Source organism: Calonectris borealis, chromosome 3 (assembly GCF_964195595.1).
Source record: "Calonectris borealis chromosome 3, bCalBor7.hap1.2, whole genome shotgun sequence".
Lineage (NCBI taxonomy): Eukaryota > Metazoa > Chordata > Aves > Procellariiformes > Procellariidae > Calonectris > Calonectris borealis.
Window position 1 is genome coordinate 99,364,149 of NC_134314.1, and position 25,035 is coordinate 99,389,183.

Consider the following 25,035-nt stretch of genomic DNA (forward strand, 5'->3'; position numbering starts at 1 on the left):
CAGCTGTTTACCATAACTTGGGACAACTTTTCCAAAACAAAATATTATTTCGCAATCAGCCAGATGATGAAATTAGTAACTGAGATGCTGTGTTTTAGGTTAGCCTTTGGTTAGTTTGCTAAATATTTAGTATTCATTTTCCCAGGCCTTCAATAGCAGAATTCTCCTTCAAATCTGCTTGCATCCCGGTTCATTGTTTCACACTGACATTGCCATGAATTCACCTGACCCTCACCTATTTCAACCCTGCTAGTGACAGGATGCTGAGGGAAATTTGTTTGATTTAGCAACTGTTAACAATCTGCTCTCTATTTTGTCTCCATGGAAGTTTCAAGCACAGGCTGATGGTTTAGCCATACCAACACATATCACGCTCAAGAATAAAATAAACTTTGCACATGGGAAATTTAATGTATCATTAAAAAAGGACAACTCCTTACAAGTATCACTGAAACACCCAGTGCCACCAGAAGGAACAATTCCACTCATAACATTGTGGGGGCAGGTCCACCCTCCAGCTTGTACTGGCTCTCCAGAAAGAGCTCCCCGACTGGCCTCATCACAGGATGAGACATGAGTGACAGCATGAAACAGCCAAAAAAGGAGAACGTGAACCTACATCAGCAGTGCTGCCCAAAGTATTTAGTTCTGCCATCCTCCTTGATCTAAACGTTTAGTCCTGCCTCTTCACTTGCTGTTCATATTCTTTTACTGCCTGAGCCTGGTGACTGGGCAGAATGGAAATGAGAGTCTGGGGGGAAGGATAGGAAAGGTGGTCTTCACCTTCAGCAGCAGAGCCATTTTAGATGGGTTTAAAATGTTCGTGAAATCAAACTCAAACTATTACAGAGTTTCATTCTTTTCCACCAGCTACTCTGAGTCATCCCGTGATACTAATGCCTACAGAGCCAGATGCGTTAATAAGCTGTCCCCCATACATCTGTTCTCAAGAGAGAAAGCAAAGCCTGAATAAAGACAGAAGCACTATGGATGATAAGATGCCTTTTCTCTGAGCACCGTGGGAAGGAAAAAAGATTGCTTGGACGCAAGAGTGCTTAAATGTTGAAAGTGAAGACAGTGATAAATGTAGAATTTTCAAAGTTATCTTTAGGACAGTAGCAGGGGGACTTTCACAATATAAATTGTTAAGGCTATTTGCCATCTCTAAACAATGAAATACACTGCATATGCACTTACATACAGATAACATGTTGGTTGTAAATATAATAAAACCTCCCCTTTAAAGAAAGTGTTTAAATATTGTAATTTTTTAAATGCAAAATGGAATAATATAAACATCCAGACCAAATATTGTATTATTGTCACTTAGAAAAACATGCTAAATGTTTTCCTAAGGTCAATTTTTGCTACCTGATGCATTTGTTATTTAAAACACTACCTTACATTAATAAAAATACACAAGCAATTTAATCATAAACTTTGAAAAAGTAACCCTCAAAATATATTAGTGCACCAATAACAATCCTATTAATTGAAGCATCATTTAAAAGTGTCAATGGCTCTTACAACACCAGTTGCAATCCCTTACTAATTTAACATTACAGCTTCATTTCTTGTTCTAATCTCATCTAATTTACCCTTCTTATTTCCTTGCTTCTGGATATGCTAGCTTTGCCACCCAATGAGTTTATTTCACTAGTCATTCACTTTTAACAGTAAAACCAAACTATTTGAGGGGAATAATCTCCCTGCAAATCCAACACAGGATAAAGAGCTCTTATTTATCGAGCATTTTGTGCCTTGAATTGAAGCATTATTGCAAAGAGTGAGCAATAAACAAAAACACCTCAGGGGCCTGGGAGGAGCAATGTAACCAATTACATTTAATTAAATCAAAGGATGGGAGCCCTAGGGTTGAATGAGCTGAAGAACAAATTTGCATTAACACCTAGCAGCCAAACAAGTAGTTCTTGGTTTAGTCTGGAAGTACAATTGTTGCCATCTATTCTCTACACTGAAGGGGGGCCATTAGCTAAATTCTTAGGAACTGTTTGTCCACTGATGAGGGGCTGCCTTCTCAACATTTCATCTTGTCACCCACGAAAATTGCCTACTAAAATAAACAGCTTCCTCGAAACCCAGCAAACAAACATTAGTACCTGACTCACAAGTTTGCAATTCTGTAACACCTTTGTTCAGAGTCAACAAAGAGAACAATGCCAGGGCTCACACACCTGAGAGAAGTGGAGACCCTCCAAACCCTCTTTGGGTGGGTGGGGGGAGAAGAAGTGGGAAGAATTAAAGTTAATCTGACCACAAGGAATTCTATAAATTGAAACATACAGGATAATGATTACTTACAGCACTTTAAGAATGAATGCAAACATTGAGCCTTATAATGAGAAGACTTCCTAACACCAAAGTAATTACCATTGCAATGCACCTCAAGCCTTCCTCTCTACTCTTCAGAGGCAGGGGGAAAGATCATGGAAGTCTGGGAAGAGCAGGGAATGGAAATAAACAAACAAGAGTATGAAAATGATAGAGAAATTAAGAGCAATGAAATACAGAAATGTCAAGAGTCCACAACTCTGCATTTTCCAAACTATGATTCTGTGGGGGAGTGCAGGAGGGAAAGACTACAAATGTTTAATCAGTTATAAACTACTCTTTCTTGAATGTTCATTGCACGGTCATGCTAAAAGAGAAGAGTTTACATGTAAAGAGAGTGATTTTTTTGAAGGTGTCTATGAGGCATGTGATACAGTAGCAATGGCCAGGATTCTTTTTTCATTATTTTAAAGACATATTTTCAGGGATTTATAAGTATAATAATTTCAAATAATTAGAGATTTAAACTTATTGTCCCATACCTCATCCCAGACACAAAGTATACCTTAATCTACATCCCCCAAAAGCATAAATTAGTTTATCCATTTTAGGTTATACAACAAATGAAAAGGAATGTAATGGTTTCAAAACACTTTGCCCTAAACCTCAAGCTAAAAGGTTGAATTATTAAAATAATTTTTTAGGCAATCAGTGTTCATTGTGCCCTAAAACTGCAACAGCCAAGAATCTCATTTTGAAAAATACTGAACATGCGTACATAATATTTTCTTAGCTCTTGTTCCTTGAATATTAAGATGGGGAGTACAGAGAACAATAAAAGACTTTTGTAGAGGCCTACATGCTCTGATCTCAGTCTTTTCAGGAAGTTAGCTGTTCCCCTCTTGACCTATTAATTTTCTTGCTTTGGAAGAAATTAAACTGCAGTCTTACTCTGCACAGTGACCATACAAAAATATAATTTTATTCTTACCACATAAACTTGCTGCCTTTATTTACTCGTAGCTACATTTGCCTCTCATAACGACAAATAAAAACATGTTTTAGTGCCCTTTTATACACTGTTAGACCCAAAAAGCTAAAAGAGATCTAATAGCTTGCTTTTAACGAGATACGAAGTTGGCTAATGTTTTCATCTTGTTAACTGAGGTAGTATCCATCCTAAAGTAAATCAGAAAACCCTGTTCCAGAACAAAAATCTATTATAAACATGCTTTCAGACTACACCTACTTCAGTGTAACCAATTCAACAGCTGAAGTAAGCGGTTCCTCCCTCTTCTGGACATAAACAGCGACCTTCTTTGTGTCAGATCTTGTGATAATGAGGATACATGGAGTGTGAGATAGGTCTGTTAATCTGAAAAAAAACCAAAACAAAACACCAAACCAAACACAACAATCATACTCAAGGTGGGCTAGTTTTTCCATTAGATCATCCAACTGATCCAACTGACTGGTATCAAAAGCTTCAGAGCCAAAATAAGACATAGCAATGGGAGTAGATGATGAAGCATTAGGAGTGACACAAGAGAAAAAACAGGACTACCTCCTTTAAGCAGCAGCCAGCTGCTAGATCCGCATAGCGTGTGGTGGAACAATACCAGTAAGTGTCTAGCGTACCATTTACAAGCACCTTAATTTAGACATGTTTCTCAACAGATCAAAAGTCAATTACCTCAAAGCTGAAGTTAATTGGTAGAGAAGCACTAATATGTTCTGGAGGTGAGGATGCTTTCCTATGTTGTTTTAGAATATGCTTAGCTAACAAATTTTAAAACCATACCAAGACAAAGCACAGACTCTAGTTTCACATGTATAGTCCTTACCTGCATTAATCCACATTCCTTAAAAAAAGCCCCTCTTACTCTAAATATGTACTTGCACCTTTATGGATAAGCTGCTCTGAACATCACTCTTACAGCTTTCTCCTTCTCAGGGTAACTACAGACTCGATACATTTCCCAACTCTTGGCCATGACCCCTGCGACAAGGGTAAGGGGAGGTAGACTAAGAGTTATAGTGGAACAGCAAGTAGACTATGGGAGAGTAGAGGCAATGGGGCATTGAAAAGAAGGAGCTCTTGAATAGAATCCCCTAGGTTTCTGTGCTGGTTTTGGCTGGGGTAGATTAATTTTCTTCACAGTAGCTATTATGGGGCTAAGTTTTGGATTTGTGCTGAAAACAGTGTTGAAAACACAGAGATGTTTTAGTTACTGCTGAGCAGTGCTTACACAGAGTCAAGGCCTTTGCTGCTTCTCACACCACCCCACCAGCAAGTAGGCTGAGGGTGCACAAGAAGTTGCTGGGACAGCTGACCCCAACTGACCAAAGGGATATTCCACACCATATGATGTCATGCTCAGCATATAAGGCTGGGGGAAGAAGAAGGAAGCGGAGGGACATTCAGAATGATGGCATTTGTCTTCCCAAGTAACTGTTACGCATGATGGAGCCCTGCTTTCCTGGAGATGGATGAACACCTGCCTGCCGATGGGAAGTGGTGAATGAATTCCTTGTTTTGCTTTGCTTGCGTGCGCAGCTTTTGCTTTGCCTATTAAACTGTCTTTATCTCAACCCACAAGTTTTCTCACTTTTACTCTTCTCTCCCCCATCCCACCAGGGGGGAGGGTAGTGAGCGAGCGGCTGTGGGGGGCTTAGTTGCTAGCTGGGGTTAAACCACGACAGTTACATACTACTTATACCTTCCAGTGTGCTTAAAAAGAAAAAGATCAAACAATGCTGTATGCACATGAAAATAGTTGTGTTTGTGTTGGGTTTTTTTAAAGCTTATGGACAGCATGTTAATCAAAATGAATACAGCTAGGTTTGAAGTATGACATTTAGAAAAAAATCCTTTACTGGTGAATTCTCTAATTATGTCAACTTCATGTATGAATGAACCCACACAGTGGTAAGAACCTGTGAAATTACCAACCATTTTTGGATGTTCAAGAGTTTGACACGGAGCCCACTGCAGCCATCCACTACTGCAGTGCTGAATCTTTGGATTTATCTACACACAGAAAACACTATGTCTCCATACATATGTATAACAGTGAGTACATGTTTTCTGGATGACTACAGTGCACTGTCTCTGAACACGGCTCTTGCTCAGCTGAGAAATTTTCTGGAATGTGAGGTAAGTCAGGATACCTTTTAGACCAAAGGAATGAAAGCAGAATAGCAAAGCAGGTAGAAGTACAGCAAAAGCAGTGTGACAAGTGATTGCAGACATAAGAAATGGTGGAACAAAGGAAGAAAGTGATACATGGTCTACATGAAAAAATTAGAACACATCATAAATATGACACACCAGACATAACAATTCACCTCCAGCATTACTCTGCCATGTAAACCACAAAACAAGAAGTCCTCGCAGTGGTCAATCTGATGATGCAATAGCTCTAGGAATTCACAGCACAGAGCATATACATACCAACCACCTTTCTAAATACTTACTTTCTCACAAGATCTAAAAGGAACCAAACTGTGACAGAACATTCCAGATGCACAGAGTAATTAATTTACCTGCTGATGAGCAGTACAAATTCAGTCTGCATCCTGAATCCCTACATACCAGAGGGCTACTGCTGGCAGTACAATTAAGTTTTTAGAGTAGTCCAGACACAAGGCTGGGAGAGGTGATGCCACGACCGTTTCCAAACAATTGCTAACTACTCTTGAAGATCTGCTATAGAAGATATTTTCTGAAACAAATAGATGTTAAATTTGAAGCATGCTCTTGAAGGCAAGATTAGTTGTACAATTTCAAATGTTAATCCCATTTCTCCTCTTTGAAGACATACTACTTGTTTTAGTGTACTTCCATTTATTAAAAATACATTTTTCTCAAAAGCATCCAATATTGAGGGGGGAGATTTTTCATTCCATTTTTGAAGTCAACGTACTTCTCATTTGCAGTGATATTTTCTGGTTTTCCTGTCTCAGTCTTATCCATTCTATACTATTTTCAAAACTGTTGTGCTTAAATGTTCTCAAAAAAAATTATTTCAATTTGAATTCATTATGTCCTTTTTGATATGCTTCTGTTTACCTCAGGGGAAAACTGAAATGTGCTGCCTAATTACATGTTTGCTTTATCATTTTAATTAAATTGTTAATTAATTGAGCTCAGCATCCTTTAAACAAGATTCATAGCAGTGACATAAGTAACATAGAAAAGCATCTTACACAGCGCAGGAGACAATAATCTGAAATTCCACTGTGCAAAATATAGTTGGAATGGATAACTAAAATTTTCCACTCCAAACCACTTTGTAATGGTATTCAACTGTGTCTACCACTGCATGTTTGATGCTACACTCTTGATGTGTTTAAATCAGAAAAAAATAAATTTAACAGTTCAATTTCAAAACAATATGCAGATCTTGAGTTAAGTGAATACAGATTTTCTAAGTCTTTACACATGGTAAATGACAGTAAATAGTGACAAACCAAACCAAAGCACTTTAATTCAAAATAACTAAAAAACATCCATTTAAAAAGATGTTAATTAACACTGCAGGGTACATGCAGGATTTTAAATGAGTCCAAACAATGTCCAGCTTAATGCTAAGAACTTATAAAATGAGCTATCAGGGCCTATTAGTGCATTGTAATGGCTTAGATACTTGAAGAAGTGACCCTAAAATCTCTATTCTGACCCGACTTTCAGAAATGGGGCAGAAGATTGACCTTCACACAATATAATCAGCAAAGGATCTAAAAAAAAAATGTATCTCTCTGTTATGTGAAACCACAGTTTTATTTACTCAGGCATGTTCACTTAGGAGTTAAGGTCCACTCAAGCATCATTTCAAGGTTAAAGGTTATAGTATAAAGCCATTATGTTTTCAAGCAGAGTAGCATGCTACCATTTGTCTTGTAGTAATATCACAATCAGACGTTACCTTTTTAGCTTGGCCCAGTGGTGAGTTTAAGACCCTGGCATATACATTGTAAAATAGACTGGTACTTTCCACAAGTCATTCAAACTGCATTTGCTAAACTGCAGATTGGTGTGTCTTTTGTCTATGCTATAATCTATAGACACACACAGAGTTTCGAGAAGGTTTATGATCTGTGATCCTGTAGAAGGTCTGTTTATATAATAATTAGGTTGATTCTATGTTCAATATACAACACACAGAAAAAAAAAATCAATACTTTGGCTTTCAGGTTCAGTTTCACAATGGGGTCAATGTCTTTGTCTCAGAAAACTGAATAAAGTAACTTTAAAAGTAGCTACAAGGACAATAAGGACTTCTAAAGTTCTCATTCAACACTTGTTTAAAATTCTTTGCTATTGTTTACTAGTTCCTATATTCATTACATACTTACTCCAAATTAAGAACATTTCTTGATCAAGAGCTTACTAAATTAAGGCTCTGTGCAACAATAAAGTCTAAGTTTGATCATGAGAGAAGCAGTGTTTATAAGACTATTCACAACAACAAACTAAGAGTTTGTTAAACTGATGATATTTACACTAGTTACAATAAATCAGAAAATGCTTACAGTGCCAGCAACACTTACCGAATGTGCTAACAAGGTGGGGTTTTAAATATTTGTATTTCATGCCCCTTAGAGAGATGGCATAGGTTGTACATACATTTACTTTCTCAAGTGCAATACACAACCTATGCATGCCTTGAGGTTAGGTAGGTCTTGAGGAAAACAGCAACACTACATTTTGCTACTCTTTAGAATTTGATTCTTAGATGAATTAGTCAAAAGTTAGAAAAGCAACGATTTTTTTTTAACCATAAGTTTTTTGTAACTTTGTAACAAAAGGTACGAAAACTAGATGCCTCCTAAAACAACAGAATCTTGATTTTATACATTGTTTGGACTCACAAAGGGATACTGAAATCTACCACCAACTGCTAGATTACTGTACGCAATTTGACCACCGTACACTAGCAACGTCTACCAAAATATAAATATATATATATTTTAAAACATAATAGCATTATGAATCATAGGATGATTCAGAGTCTAAGAGTTAGACATACATATGAAGATGCGGAGTACTTTCAAAAAATATGATTTTCTGGTGCATTTTCTGTGAAAGCATGCCAGTTATCTCAGCAACTGCTACTTCACGACATGAAGGATCCTTGGTTTTGTGATCGGAAGTCTGCACAAAATTGTTATAACACAAATTTGTACACAAAATTACAATAAGCATTTCCATTAAAGTAAGATCAAGGTTGTCAAATAAAATATTGATTTAGGAAATGACAAGATTAGTTAGGAAATGCCACTACACCCCTAGCACAGCTGTCTTGCATGTATACCTTAGGAAGCAACATGTAACTAAATACTGCCACATACTATAAGCCACAGAAGACCACTGCTTCCTTTTAGTTCATAGAACTAAAAGCCAGTGTTCATTTAATGATAAAATAAACAATATTTACACTTCAGTTAAATATAGCCCCATTTCTTACTTTCTGAATTTACCTTTTAATAGAGCAGGCTTCTCTAGCCTTTGGCTTGAAAGCTGTATGGAGGCTACCAGAATTCATTGCCTGCTTTTCAGTGTCTCACTCACTTTGAAAGATACCCAACCAGTTACCCCAACAGAATAATTCCTCCACCTCACAGTCCTTGCTGACTACGTTGCTTACAGCACAGTAGTGGTGTCCCTGGGGACAGAGAGAAGTCAGAAAGAGACTTTCTTTAGATGAAGCCCTGAGGCACAGAAAGAGGAAAAACATCCACTAACTCTTGAGAGTCCAAAGCACCTAGAACCTCATTTTTTGAGTGTGTGACATTTCTGCTTTAGCTGTTGAAACCACTGTTTCAGCTGTGATTCACTTCTACAGACCAGATCCTAGGCTTTCAGAAAAACAACATACTAGCCCACCATCACAGAGAACCCTCTGGCAGATGGAGGAAGAGAATCTGCTCTCCAAGCAACAAGCAACCGCATGAACCAAGAAATCCCCATTTACACAGGCAACCCTAAAATAATGGTGCGTTTTGTAGACTCAAAAGTTAAAACATACTTCTGTGGGTATTTTTTGAGGTAAAAAATAAACATCAAAAATCCCATCATCTGGAATATCAGCTCCTCCATAGGTTGTTAGCAGGATTGTCACTTTCAGACTAGCTCAACTTCTTTATGATTACGCAAATAAAGTAAATTAAAACATTGCAGCAGTCTACAAAGAGCAGCAGTTAAAAAGAATGAAAGATGTATTTCACCTGAGCAGTCACAGGAAGGTGATGCACACAGAAATCCCTGGAGACATAGTTCTGTTGCTGGCCCTGTGGGAAACATTTTCTGGTGCACCCATGATTTCTTTCCAGCCCTCGTGAAGCTGAGCTAGCATAGCCTCCTTTCCGCCTTTGACTTCTCGTCTCGGTCCAGTTACGCTCAGGACACATTCATTTCATTCATTGTGATTTCATCCCAGGCTCCTCTCTGGCCAATCTGGTTTCTCTCTTGGGAAAAACCTCATCAAATATGTCTTCATTTCCAATTTCTCTTCCTGCCTAGCTACTACCGTTTTACTCATTCTTCTCCCCCACATGCTCCTTGTTTTATGACTATTTCTGATGAGGCTTTCTGTTTGTCCCACTCCCTCCTCTGATCATCTGCTCTTAGCATCAGAAAGCAATATGGATCCTTTCCCCATATTTAGGCTATGAAGTCTTGCAGTAGAAAAAAAGAATGATTTAAAGATTAAGAGCAAACAATCGTAGCAGTATCTGCCACCGTCCTTCAAACTGTTAAATATATATGAATGAAATTTACAAAATCCACAAATTATGAAATATATGAATATGGAAGCGGTAATATATATTAAGCGTTAACTATATTACTTAAGTATTCTTTTTTGGAATGGTACTTTTGGAATATCAAATAGTAAATTTGTTCTGTTGTCTACTTCTATGCTATCCAACATTCAAATTCCCAATTTAAAAAGAGGAGGAGGAGTAAAATTTGCTACTCATTTCTATGCCAAGTTTCAATTATCATGCTCCTTATTATTCAGCACTGAAAACATTTCAATAGTTACCAGATTCTCACCTCATTCAAATTAAAATAATTTTGGGGGTTTTTTTAATCAATTTTAGAGAGAAGACAATGTTTCTTATTCATTTGACAAGCCCTGTTGAAGACAATGAGATTCTTTATATTACTAAGGCAAGTCAAATTTGACTTGTACTAAAAACAATTGAAAAAATATGACACTAGTTCAAAAGCTGACAATGCTTTCAAACATTTGGGGAAAGGTGGCACGTTGCAGTTCTAATTTCATCACCTTACAATATTTATGTCACCAGTAAGATCCTATTTCAGGCAGGGTCAAAGTAAACTGTCAGAAAAAATAAATCTTTGACAATAACTTACTAAAACAAAAATTCAGGTTTTCTTCTTCCATATATATAATGTGAATATATATATAATTATATATGTAATAATTATGTATATACCTATATATACCCATACATAAAAAAGCCCATGTCAATTAGACTGATTTACTTAAAAATCACAGGATAATCTCTTCTGAGCAGTACATGCATATTTCTCATTTTGGAATAAGAGACATTTTGCAATTACAAATCAAATCCCCATATTTAAATACTCAGATTTGTAGAAGGATCTTAAAGGATATGATTGGACTCATCATTTCCAGGATTCTAACTATTTCTTTTTGACAGTTCACACACAACTATTACAACAGTTGTACAGAGCTCTTTAAATGCCAAACCTAGACAATTCTGTTTATTCTAATTAAAAAAAAAAAGCAAAGAAACAATTCGTGTATGAAAACACAGAATTTTTATTAATTGTTCTCACTCATCAGCAGTTCAGTCTGATTCTAGATCAGCCTTGCAGAATTATCTGGCATAGCATTTTCACCTTCTGTTAGGCTGTCACTTACCCTAACAAACAGTAAAATGTGTGGCTATGTACTTTAATACCAAATATTTTCCACACCATTTTCTTTAGAACACATAAACGGAAACCTCAAAAGAAAACGCTATAGTAATTATGAGGAAATACGTATTTGAAATAATGAGAATCACAACAGATTTAAAGCACTCAGATTATCTCTATCAATTTTTATTTGTCTGAAATCATCTATATTGTTGTGCTGTATATACTGTCAACAAAACAAAATATTTGGAATTCTGTATTATATATGTTGATTGTTATCATAATTACTTTTGCCTGCCAAAGGAAAGTGTGAGGTTAACACAGGAGACATGCAATTGGCTGCTACATTATGCAAACATTTATAATGTAAAGCATTTATCAGTTAGAAAAAAGATAGCAATGAATGAAGTCTCTGCTAAGTAGTTGATCTTGAATATGTATTTAATACCGCTACTATAATTTAAGTTTTTTTTCAATGCTAGGTATGACAGCATGTTTCTAATTCCGGAACTGCAAAAATCAATGGGAATGGGAAGGATAAATACTACTTTTTAACAGGTGCTTTGAAAATTAGGAAAAAGATTCAACAGGAAGTTTATCTGAGCAAACAGTTAGCAGGTATTATTTGAAGAGCTTCCAAAAGCTGTCCGTCTCTCCCTTGATTCATATTATTCTAGTTTCTTAGTGTATACATGTTTTTTTTCCTTAAAATTATGATGAATTCAAAGACAGTATATTTTACTCTCCATTTAGAAACTAGTGTAGAGATCTTCGCTTTTAAATGCCAAACCTGTATGACCATTTTATTCCTGTGTATCTTTAAGCATTTTGTTGGTCCTGCTGCCTTTTTGAGTAGCTATACAACTTTAAAATCATAGAATGTTGCCTTTTGCTACTATTACCATTTAAATGTAATTACTTTTAAGTCAAGACTTACAAAGCTGTTCTCATTTTAATGCCCAACTTTTATACTAAGTAAAAAGTCTGCTTCTTCACAAGAAAAATCTCAAAATTCTTTAAGAGTGTGCCTACATACAACAAAGGATAATGAAATTGCTGTGTGCATTTGTTCCTAAACATTCATAAGTCCTTTAACTTGATGGCTATATGTCAAAGTTTCTTTATAAAAAAACAATATAAACTGTGTTTTACAAATCTAAATACAGATCAAGAAAGTGACAAATGTCTTACCACCAAAAAAAAAAAAATTGAACATAAGCTTCAGCTCGTACCTTAGACCCATGGATTTCCAACCTTTTTCAAAGATTATTATTAAATTAAAAACAGATGCAACAAAACCAGTCCTTGTTATTAACCCTCCCTCCGATAACCGTTATTTTATATAGTTGATTTTTGGTTTCGACACTTTCTCACAGATCTACATTTGAAAGCAATGCCTACTAATCTCAGATTGCAAAGAGAGAAACATTACAGTTCATAAATACCAGTCGTACACTTGCTGATTACTAAATAACTGCACTAGTCCAACCAAAACCAACCAAACAAAAAATACCCACATAAAAATATTTTCTCAGACAATCTATGATTAAAACATCTTTCTCTGTTACTTTAACCTAGGAAATAATGTTAGAATTGACTCAGATTCACCTGTCAGTAAACTAAGCCTCTCCCACAGGAGACGTGCAACTGAACATCCCTTCCTCATAGGGAATTTATATTGGTTAGTTTTCAACAGAAAATATAATGCATGATTTTAAAAGCAGATTATGGTTGTGGACAAAATTATCAAACTAATTCTTAGTAGTAATAAAAAAATCTCTGTTTATCTGGCTAAGCTCATTTTTAGAGAGTCTTTAACCACACAAACAAAAGGAAATAACTATTTTCTACTTTGGGAATGTCCAATTAAATAATAAATAAATCTACAAATTGCCTCAAATTGCCACAATTTCAAAATGAGAACCAATATGCAGCAAAGATAAGGACCCTGTATACAAGCTGCTGGCCGTATTATGTTTTATTATGAAGACATTCCAGTATTTTTAGCCTGACAGAATTTATACTAGGGTGCTGATTCGTAAAATGGCTTAAGAGTGTACAGTGTTTTAGCTGTGTGAATAGGTAAATTTCATGGAACTGCTATGTGATTACAGTGAGGCATGCATAAAGCTGCTGTTTTCACATTCTACATTTGTATCTACTGGCAGATTGCAGTGGGTTTTTTCCTAAACATACTGTCACGAGGGATTACCCAAAACATTTAGTAATATTGTTTCTTGTCTTACTGTCCAAAAGGAGCTCCAGTAAGTGAGCACATAAAAGCTCTGAGCCCATTCCCTTTGGTAATTCAGGTGTGCTGGCCTCCCCTACTTTCATGAAACCACCTCGTGAGTGTTATAACCATTAGACTCCTGTCTGAATAAATAAATAAACTCTACTTAAAATCTCCAGTTGCCACATGGGAGGTTAAAAAAAAAAAAAAAAAAAATTCCTTCCATACTTTTTGACTGACACGGTTGAAGCATCTAAATAAAGGAAAGGATTAAAGACTTTGAATGCATCAGGTTAGGAACTGAAACTCCAAAGAGAGGGAGAGTTAATGACACACAAATCTTGGAGTGCCACCTGTGGTGAAGTCCAGCCCATGCCACTACGTGTGTAGAAATGCCTCCTTACCTGAAGGAGGATTAAATTTTATTGTCACGGCATCTGAAGTTCCGTTCAGCAATGCCCAAGTCTCTCTTCTGACACAGCTCTAAGTCCTTCACTTTAGATAACCCAAATGGGTGGCATTTAAAATGAGCAGGCACTCCTGAAAATGTAGTACTGCACAATTTAACGAAGAGCCTACAATAAACCTACATGTGGGAGAGGTTAGAAGTCAGGCCTGCTAGTGGCCCTCAGCCTACCACCACTGTAAGCTGTCTTGGTTCTGTCTCCCATTTCCACCCCATGAACAGCTCTGTAACAAATCTAGAGGCTTATGAGACTATTTATTTCACAGATGTGATATTGTACAGATTAGTTAATAGCAAAAAAGTGCTTTTGGGAGTATAGTGCAATACTAGATTGTGCTCTGTTCGTGTTTTTATTGATCATCTAGATGATGGAAAGAATATGCTTATCAAATTAGCAATATATCAACTTAGGAAGTTCAGTATGTTGAAAGACAGGCTTCAAAGGACAAAAGCAATTAATTGGGAGAAGTCTGGAAACAGAGGAAGAAGTTCAACAGGGACAAGTACCAGCTATTGCACCTGGGTAAGAATAATCTGCTACATAAATACACTATCAGGCATGACTGATCCCTTTTGAAGAGGACCAGGATCTTATGGCAGGTCAAAAGCTTAACATGAGTCAAAGTCATGCTGTTGTAAGAGAGGAAAATACAATATTGGGATTACAGGTTGTAAAATACAAAATCACCTGGTTTACTTAGCATTATGAAGGTCTCAACTGGACTATTGTGCCCAGTTTTGACAAACACTCTTCAAGAAAGATACAAACCAAATATACAGAGTCTAAAGAAAAGTCAGAACCTAGCAAAAACTGTAGCTTAAGAAAAAATGATAGAATTTGGCTTGCTCAACATAAGGAAAAGAAGACATAGGCAAGGCCATGTGACAACTTAAAATACCTAAAAAGCTATTACAAAAGAAAATTTCATTTTTGCCAATGAGCAAAACAATAATAAGTTTAAGCTTTAGTAAAAAAGACTACCATTAGATATCAGGAGATATTTTCTACCAGTAAGGAGAGTAGATGTGAAACCACCATCACTAAAACCAGTATGCTCTGAATCTTTGTTTTATGGGCTAGTCACTCAAGTATTTTGCAGGTGGGCTGCAGTCTTAATTAAAAACCACAAGGCTGGGCCTCTAGTAATTAGTACAAACATGCAGTTGTACACATATTCCTCATACATTTTCCATTTACCAAACCACTTGTAGAGAGGGCTCTTTTAATCCACCAGGTTTACCAAAAATCAGTTCTTTAGATTTCTGGAATAATGTCTTGTCCACTTCTTTCCACATTATTGAAAATATTTTGAAGAATTATTAAAAACCATAGAATTTTATTTAACTGTACTAAGACTCACTAAGAGTATTTAATTTGTCAAGCTAAGTACATGAATAATAGTCCTACATTCGATTTTCATCTGGTCACTGCTATGTAGATTAGTTTTCATCATACTTTTCAGTCAGAACTATCATCAGACAAAAAATTTCAAATGGATATATTATTCACCAAAGGTTTCAAATTCTCATTTCCAGAACTATTTTACTCAAAATAGTTTTGTTTGAATGCAATTCTGTGAATTGATTCTGAATTAAGTTGAAACTTTTCACCCGAACATTTTCAAAAGAAGACACACCAAGAGAAGACACTCTTTTCAAAAGAGTTCACCCATTCGAACATAATTTTTTAAATGAAATACAGTGCAACTTTTTTAAAAAGTTGTCTAAAAAGACTTGAAACAAAACCCAAACAAGGTGCAAGTTATGCATAACATTTCTATTACATTTGTATGGAGAAAACGAAGAACAGGGACTGTCCTTGCTACCTCCACACTACAGCCACTGATGAGACAATAAAAAGAAATGCCCCATTTGACATGTAAGTCAGATCCCATTAGCAGCTTTGTGCGGTATTGAACAGAAGGTAGCTACTCAGGGATGTACTCCAAGCATGGCATTTCTTGAGCATGTTTTGCACCTCATGCCTGTACTTTTGTGAAGAGCAGCACTGGAAGCATGGCTAGAACATGGCAAGTAAAAGGAATGGTGAAAACAAAAAGAACGATTACAAAGAAACATGCAAGTTCCACCCGAACTGCAACAACCTACTGTACATCAAGCTAAAGGAAATTAATTTGAAATATTTTAAGAGAAAACTCTACAATGCATTAAAAAACTAAGCTTAATTAATAACATAGTACATCTTAAAGGGATGCTTACCACTGTTATCCTACCCTATCTCAATTAAAAAGGTGACTAAGATAAGTTATCTAATGTAAAAGTAAAACCCATGAAATTAATTAAAATAATTCATACTCTTCTCCTTCTACCAATCTAATTTAAGGTGTTATACCCTATCTTCAAATTCTTTTAATTAATTTAAATCAAAAGATCCAACTTCTTATGATAATCCATTTAGAATACACGGAACACTTTCAAACATGCTTCAGATTATAGAAGGTCAACACCAGTGCGTAAAGTCAGACTAGCATGAGTAGTACACTTAGAAACATACTTATGCCAACAATTTTTATAAAGATTAAGACAGCAGATCTGATGCAAAACCCCAGCTAATCAGAGTGTCAAGGTACAAAACACGGCGCAGCAATATAGAAAAGTAACTGCAGTTGATCTAATAGATTCATATATTTTTACCAAAATGTTCTTACTGGAATATCTTGAACAGAAGAACCAATTATTACAAAAATCTCAAACTGACCAAGGAAGAAAGCGGGTACTCAGAAGAGCTCAGCTGGTCTTCTTCCCCTCCCACTTCTCTGAGCTGGTACCATGTTTGAAAGTATAGGCACAGAGTCAGGTTATGTTGGAATATGTAGCAGAAAAAAAAATACTTTAGAGGAAACGGATCCCTGATCACAGTTACGATCATTCTTTTCACATATAGGCTCCTGATAAACGGAAGATTTCAGTGAGCAGGGAAAAGCAGAAGATTGCAGGACAGTACTTAAAACAGACAAATCACTGACATTCCATCAGTGAACAGTTTCATAAAAACAATTCTGTTTTATGGTAGCAAGAGTAACTTAAAAGGTACCTGCTTCTCCCCATATGCTTATTTTCTGCTCCATTCCATATGTTTTATGCCAGTTATGTCAATGTGACTGCTTGGGATGATGCTGTAAACTGAATCAGTGAAGTGAACTGGATGGGGGAGGGGAGGGAGGAAACAGCTGGTTTTTCTTAACCCTGACCATGAAATGTTTTATTTAAAAGGAAGTTGCATAGTGAATAGTAAATTGTAGGTATCATAAATACGATATTTCATTCAAAACGACATGTATCGTTGCTATCCAAACACTCTTCCAGTCAATTTATTTTTCATTGAAGTCTTTTTCAAGAGGGTGTGAGGTTCTGACATGGTAAACAATTTCAAACTGCCACACCAGTGGAATGAGTGAAGGCTCAGAAGAGAACGAGTGGCAGTTTCTTCAGATGAGAATACCTACTGAGGCACGGAGAGGTAGGAAGCATATTCAAGTTGGTATGCTTTTCACCACAGAAAACAAGACGTTTCCTGTAAAAAAAGGGGAGGAACTTCCACAGCAGCACATCAAAAATGCAATCTGCCCCCTTGTTGATTCTAGGTAATGTTACATGAAATACAGGAGCATCTCCGCTGCCATAAAGGATGCCATCCTATGTTTTTCCCGAGGTAGCTTGATGGCATCTATCCTTCCAGGCAAATAAAAATAAATCAGTAGCTGCCATGATCTCTCCACAGAGGAGCTCAGAGACCTTTGAGTCACACCAGTGAGAGCTCTGAAGAAACAAGTACTCTCTGAACACATCCTCATATACTACTGCCAGGAAAGAAGACAGCCCTCTCGTTCTAGTTATTTGAGAGGAAGGAAGAAAGAAGGAAAGGGTCTTTGTTTTAAAGTAGAATTTAAAAAATTTTAAAAAGTAAATAAAAAGAAGTAGTAGTTACACAATTACCAGTTTTAAATAAGCATAATTTTAAAATTAATACAATCTGAAAAAGAAGTAGTGAAAACTAAAAGGAGAAAATTCATTTATTTCTATTTTTCCCCCCCCCCGATACGTGTTTCCAAAAAAAACTGATGTGGACTTGAAATTTAAGAAAAAAATCCTTGTCTCTTGTTATTTCATGAAAAATATTATATGAAGGGGCAAAAATATTCTCCAATTTAGCTAGCTCATTTATTTGGGGGGCAGCAGACCCATTAAAAAAAAATCCAAATTTTTCCAATATAAAACTTGTTGCAGAGACTGGAATTTCTAAACATAAAATTAGCAAACACAAACAAAACCAGTTCTAAAGATGGTGAGTAGGTGTTTTGTAACAGTAGCTATATCCAAACACTATATTTTCAGGAAACTATGCAACATTTCCCAGCAATAAAACAATTTTTTAAAAAAATTCAAGAAAACAAGTGAATACGTAATTCTACTTTTTCTGGATTTCACATAGATTACCTGTTTTCCTGTATAAACAGAGGCAACAGAATTTAAAGCTACCCCAAACTGAAAGTTTAAGTCTTTGCAGGATCTACTTGCCTACAGGAGCAACAGCTTTGGAACATGTGCCTGGGTAGCTCTGTAACTGTAGCACCCTCTGCTGCTTTCCTAGTTCCAAAACACGTAATTGTACACAACCAAGTAGAAAATAAAATGAATATGTTGTTTCTTGAAAATGGTTACATTATTAACTAATGCTATGTGCAGTTTACACGAAAATGTTTTGCTATTACATATAGTATATTTGCAATTTTATACTATTTGAGCACTCTGGAATATCTTGTTTCTGTGTTAACATCAGGTAGATACTAGATGCAAATTCCAAAACATGCTGTATTTCACCGCTTAAAATTCTCCTTTACAGACACGGTAGCTTGCTGAGACTGGTGGCAATTAGAAAAGAGGTTTCTATTTTGGCCCTTGATCATTTCACTTGATTTAAATGTATACATAATTTGAAATTATTACTGCAGGGATATAATTATACAAGCATTTCAGTCATAACTGCTTTCTCCCACTAGGAAAGGCAGGGAAGGTGGTACTCTCAAAAGCTCATTTTTGCAGAATTTTCCTTGCTTTTTGGACAGCCTGTTGCAGAAGAAAAATCTCTTCTGATGAGCATGGCATCTGGCTCCTGGAGCCAGCTGATGCTATCCCACAATACCACCACTGAACCTTCTGCCTGGAATCCATCAGTTCTTTTAAAGGACTATCTTAGGACTAGAGATGGTCTCAGGACGTACCATCTTTTTAACAGATGGCATACCGTTGTCTAAAACGAACAGACTAATCCTTTCCTTCATTCCAGTCCTCTTTTCCCTGCCTCCTGTTTATGCACAGAATTAAAGCAGAATGAAGTGCATTTAGCATTGCATCCTGTGTGGAGAATTCATTTAGAGTTTTCACGCGGAAATGGCTCTCTCACAAAGGATGAACAGGAGAGAAAAAATTCTCACGGTTTTCTGGGAAAGTGAAAACCAATTGTAATTTGTAGTGTGAATTTTCAATCACAGTAGCAATCCTACAATGAAAATGCATCTTCAGAGATCTTTTTGAAACAGGCAGAATACAACTGTAGGTACCGAGTTTGAACAAGACATTGTGCAGAGGCAATTTCCAGAGTTAACACTTTGGACCCTGCAATGCGCCATTTACAGCTACTGCAGTTGGCTCCACTTTTGTCCTGAAGTCTTACTGGTATAAGGCAGCACTTTTGGAAGCAGTCACAAGTATTCCTCAAAAGCGGCTTATTGATATTTTATATAATGCTGCCAGCTAGTGGCACATCTTGTACTGAGTTGATATCTACTGGGAGTGTAGAGAAAGTGGTATTAACTAGAGTCTGCTCTACCACTCTTCTTTTGATGGTGTATGGTGATGTGGCTGTTAAAGACCATAAGCAGAAAGATCAAAAAGTGAAACAAAAAGACCATAAAAATGCTCCCTGAAAGAGCTTGTTTTAACACAAGGTACTTAGGAACATCACTAGAAGAAACAAAAAAACTCCCTCAAAACCACACAAACCATGTTATTTGAAACAAATTACTATATTTAAAAAGGATGTAATATGCAACATTTCAGCTTTTACAAAATCTAATCTGTTTAATACACAATTATTTCATAATCTAATAATCTCTAGCAAAACATTAATCTTCCTGATAAATAGTATGGCAGCCAAAACAAACACACAGAACACTAAAATATTTAACTGTTTTCTGGTAACTCAGTCAAAACCGTTTAAATGACGTTTAGTGCCCAGTAAATAAATTCTGACTATGCAGTGTGTCCTAAAAGAACATTAAAGTCTATAATTATTCAATGGGTGCCCTCACAGAGCATGCTACTGTAGATGGGACTGATATGTTCAATACTGGCTAGCTCCATTAGTATTAGATATTAGAAGAAATAATCTAATACTGTTAAAGATAATTTTAGAAATGTTTAGGGTTTTTTTTAGGGTAGACTATCATTTGATAATATGAAGTTCTTAAAGAACACCACAGGAATTGTAAAAAATAGTCAACCTAATTTCAGAAACGCTACAACTGTAGTTACCTTTAGGGCTAAAAGGAGGCAGAATTACTACCTACCATTTCCACTGTGGGTTAACACAAAGTGAGCCAAGAAATACACAGAAAAAGGTCAAAGAAGGAGCCAGTTCAAATCAAGGGATAATGGGAGTGTACACAAATTCAGTCAGGTATGATCCAAACAGAGCAGCTCAGTAAACACATGGTTGGGAAAATTTTACTATGATGGTTGACAGACATATAGTTAACTCTGGCTTGGACACTAGGGACATTTACTCCATACAGGTTGTAGCAAAAAAGTATGATTATTTCACTCCAAGCCAGTACTGCATGCTGCCAGAAGATAACTATTTTACAGTTATCCTAACAGAGTGTAATCTAGAGTGCTTAGTAAAATGGTCATAAATCAGTAATATGTACATCAATACAGACAGACACAGATGTTTAAAAATGGGGAAGCAGTGAATCTGGAAATGACTTAGCAAACATTGTATATAATAGTACAGCATGAACCTTCAAAGCAATACTGAATCCAAAAGGACAAATGTGAATCTTTGTACATACAGAAAAACAGTAAGAAGAACTACCAATGTCGTGTTACTTCTATGTTAGCACTGGTGGTGTGCCTATTACAGTGTAAGTCTTGTTCTACCATCTGCAATCAATAAGAAAGTAGCTGAAATACTCAAAAAAGTTAACAGAAGAGCTGACAGCACATCTATCAATAGGAAAGCATATGAAAACTTCAGCGGAGTAAATTATTTGTGTTAACAAGGAAATCTGTGTAGATTGATCACAATCTAAGTACTCACACAAAGAACAAAGATTAAACATGGTAACATGATTTCTTAAAAGAGTAAGGTATACTGTCTTGATCCACTATGTGAAGCACTTTTAGGAAAGTTTTTGAAATAAATACCCAAGTTGTTATCTAATGGACTAATATAACAATATTTTTTTCTGGATCCAAAACCCCAGTTTGGACTTTTTTTCCTAATTTTTTTCCCTTAATGAGAACAGTTTATGAGAATAAGTAACTTGTTATGAAAGTCACACTAGCTTCCTATTCTGAGAATCTACAACATCAAATCTCTTCAAACGCTTTCCATAATTTAAGCAAAACGTTTTCTTCCAGATCCTAAATGTCTTAAATCTAAATGGTTTTATCATCCAGCTCATGATGCCTACATCTGTAGCTGATGTCAACCATAATTACAAATGTGAATTTTCTTTCTCAGCCTTAGTATTATTAATTTGAATATTCATATATCCCTTAGATATAATTTTCATTCAGAAATCAGAGAACAATTTTCTCTTTGGCAACAGTTAAAGAATATATCCTAAAGTATTTTGTGACAAGACCACACAATGTTCCGAACTGAATGAAAGCTAGCAAATCTTAAAAGGAAAGCACGTCGTTTATGATTATTTCTTCCTTTTGAAGGCAAAAGTTTATTAAATAAATTGATCTTTTTGCTAATGAAAAGCCAATGTTTATTGAAACACAGCTTTGTGTTTTGAGATGAAACGTATATATCAGAACAGTTTCTATATCATTGCTTTGATAAGGAGGAAGAGATATGTGCACATTTCTTGAATATCTGGCAAACTTACAGAGTTCCCCCCAACTTCATTCTATCAATTTGCTTGTTTGAAAACAAACCAATCAACCTGAAAAATAAGGCAGAATAATCAAACAAGAATTATATGTATATCTGTAAATGTCAATTATATAATAGTAATTACTCATTACATCAAAAATATTTAAGTATTTTTGCTCAGCTTCTTTCCCATGATGTACCACAATTTTATAATTCAAGTCCATTAACAGCATAGATAATTATATTAATAAGCATATTGAAGCAGAGCCATATTGGGTCAGACATTGAAGGTCCACTTTCGGCTCATCTTGTCTCAGGTTAATGCAGCCAGTAACTGATGCTTAGACAAGAGTGAAAGATCAGGACAGACCTATCATCCTGCTGCCCCATTAATTCTCCTAACACCCAGCACCTCCTAAGCCACAAATGACGTCTTTATATTTAATAGCCACAGTGAATTTTTCTTGCACAATTTTTTCCCTTTGCTTTTTAAATTCATGTCATGCTCTGTGGGGAGGAATTTCACAACTTGACGCTGTGCTTTCTTTTGTTTTTCTTTGATTTGAGTTTGCCCTCGCCAAGCTAGAAGTATCAGTTTGCTTCCCGTGTTCTTGCACTGTTGTCCCTCAGGTAGCCACTGCTGGCCACTGGCCAACACAAATCAATGGGCTAAACTAATTTTTTGTCCAACCCAGTTCAGCTGCTCTAATGCTCCCACCACAGTCACAGAACCAGAAATAACCTGCACTAGGATGACTTATGGGTGTATCCACATGGACAACTGTGCTACGTAAAACAGTGTAATACATAAAACACTATGGTAGGTAGATCTGTATTTCTGACCATGGTAATGGTGTTTCTCAGCTAAATGAAATGGTTATTGAGGGCTCATACAGAAATATTTTATATTGATACAATTAGACTTCTATCAACATAGTACTGTATTTAAATAAACAACGACTTACAGACATTCCCCGTGTTGTCAAAACTTGTAAGAACATCTTTAACATTTAAGAGTCCGTTGTGAAATCTGGAAGAAAACATAAACAGTGACTTTACCAACATATAAACAATCAAAAAAACCACCACCTTGCCTCTTCAGAGAAGAGGTTCACTGCACGCGTTCACTTCTCACAAACTCCTTTCAAAGACAAGTAGCGAACAGGTACTACTGTAGCTACCAGGGAGAAAACAAGGGGACAATCACTGGTCTTCAAAGTTCCATCACTGACATCCATGAACCAGTACCATGTTTCTTGGAAATTAATACTTTATTAAAATGAAAACATTTCCAAAGAGCATCAATTTTTGTTTAGTTGTGGAAGTCACATATAGGGAAAAAAAAATTTTGGTAAAGCGATTTCTCTGAAGAGGAAAACCAAAAGACTATTATTGAACAGCAGCTGTACACACATTCCTATTTTCTCCCACAAAATCAAGAACACTTCATTTAATTAATATGAACAATGAAAGTGATTAATGTGTTCAATGAACTGCATTTTCTTTGGTTTTATGTTTGCATAATCCAAGTGAAATAAACATTCAAAACTGGGGATAATAAATTAAATAACTGAATTTCACGTACCAACTGCAAATTTTAGAACACAGTGAGCAAAACACTAACAGCAGCAGAAACAACATGCACCGAAGTTGAATAAAAATTTGCTTAAGAAGGTTCTTCTAAGTGTTACAGATGTAAGGCTACCTGGATTCACACAAAAAAAAAGCAACTAAAAATTTTTTAACTTTTACGAGCTAATCTAGGCCCAAAATGAACAAAATAAAAAAAACTTACACTGTACAACAATCAGATCAGATAGCTGTTTCACAGGTGTATTAAAAAATCTAAAAAGAATTCAGCAAGGCAGTAAAATTCAAAAATACAGTCTTCTAATAATGTTTCAAATATCACTTCTAAAGCTGTTTAGGAACATGCTAATTTGAAACACTGAAAAAATGGAAGAAATCCAACAATTCTAGCACCTACAAAATCAGTTCTCATTCTCTCAACTTTTCTTTCCTGAAGGAAGATTGTTGTAAGAATGAAGAAGAAAAAAAAACCTCACAAGCTTTTTGCAAATATGAAATTGTATATAAACAGTGCAAAAAAGCTATTTATAGCTTCTTATAAGCATAAGCATTAAATAAACATTTACATGTTAAATTTTGAGAAGCACCAAACAGCAACTAGACTAATTTTCAAAAAAAAAGAAAATCAAATGGAAATCAAGTCCATAAACTGAAATGAGCTCGTAAACAGAGGCAACAAAATATATGAAAAATGGTACAAAAGATTCAACTGGACGTTAGAACTCTTCTCCCAGCTACATAAAAACAAACCAAAAATTCATTCCTTACCTGCAGTGGAAGCCTACAAGAATTCTGATGGATCACGCGGACTTAAAATGCACTTTTTCTTCTTTTTTTTGGAAAGTTTGTTTTCAATCAGATTGGACAACCAATGCAACAGAGTTAATTCAAGGGAAGTGATAAGAAAGTGGACAGGATCAGTAGTTCTGCCAACCACAGAGCTGCCCTTTAAACTGTCCCCTGCTGACTCCTTAACATCCTACGAACTCCGTAACTGCGCATATGTCTGACACAGCTAGGGTCTCACAGGCAGCTGCGAATGTCTCGTCTTCTAAATGAATGTAAGATGGGGGGAGGAAGCGCGGGGAGATGCTGAGACAGTAAAGAAATATTTTAATCTTTTTTGGCATGTAGATTAGTCCTGGGATAACATGTTTTGGTTTGTTTCTTTCTGCCCTCATTTTTCTTTATGTACATATAAAGAAGATTTATCATGCAAATCTCCAAGTGAAGCAAACAAAGGTGAGGATGAACAATTTAGCAATCCAGTACCTGTAGTTCAACAGAATGCCAAGAAGAAAGAAAAACAGAAGTGGAGTGTCCTGGTCTAGAAAAGAATACACTGTATATACTTCAGGGTCAAAAGGTATACAAAGGCAAAAAAAGAGAAATGATACAACCATAGCACT

The 25,035-nt window shown here is 35.9% G+C and overlaps 1 protein-coding gene across 1 annotated transcript in view; it reads right to left on the minus strand.

Annotated features, from left to right (window-relative positions):
* The window catches only part of CAMKMT (calmodulin-lysine N-methyltransferase), a 226,806-nt gene that overhangs the window by 187,930 nt on the left and 13,841 nt on the right, over positions 1-25,035 (minus strand). The window contains exon 3 of the mRNA XM_075146891.1: positions 23,002-23,066. Within this exon, the coding sequence (XP_075002992.1) occupies positions 23,002-23,066 (65 nt within the window). The remainder of the gene's footprint in view (positions 1-23,001; positions 23,067-25,035) is intronic.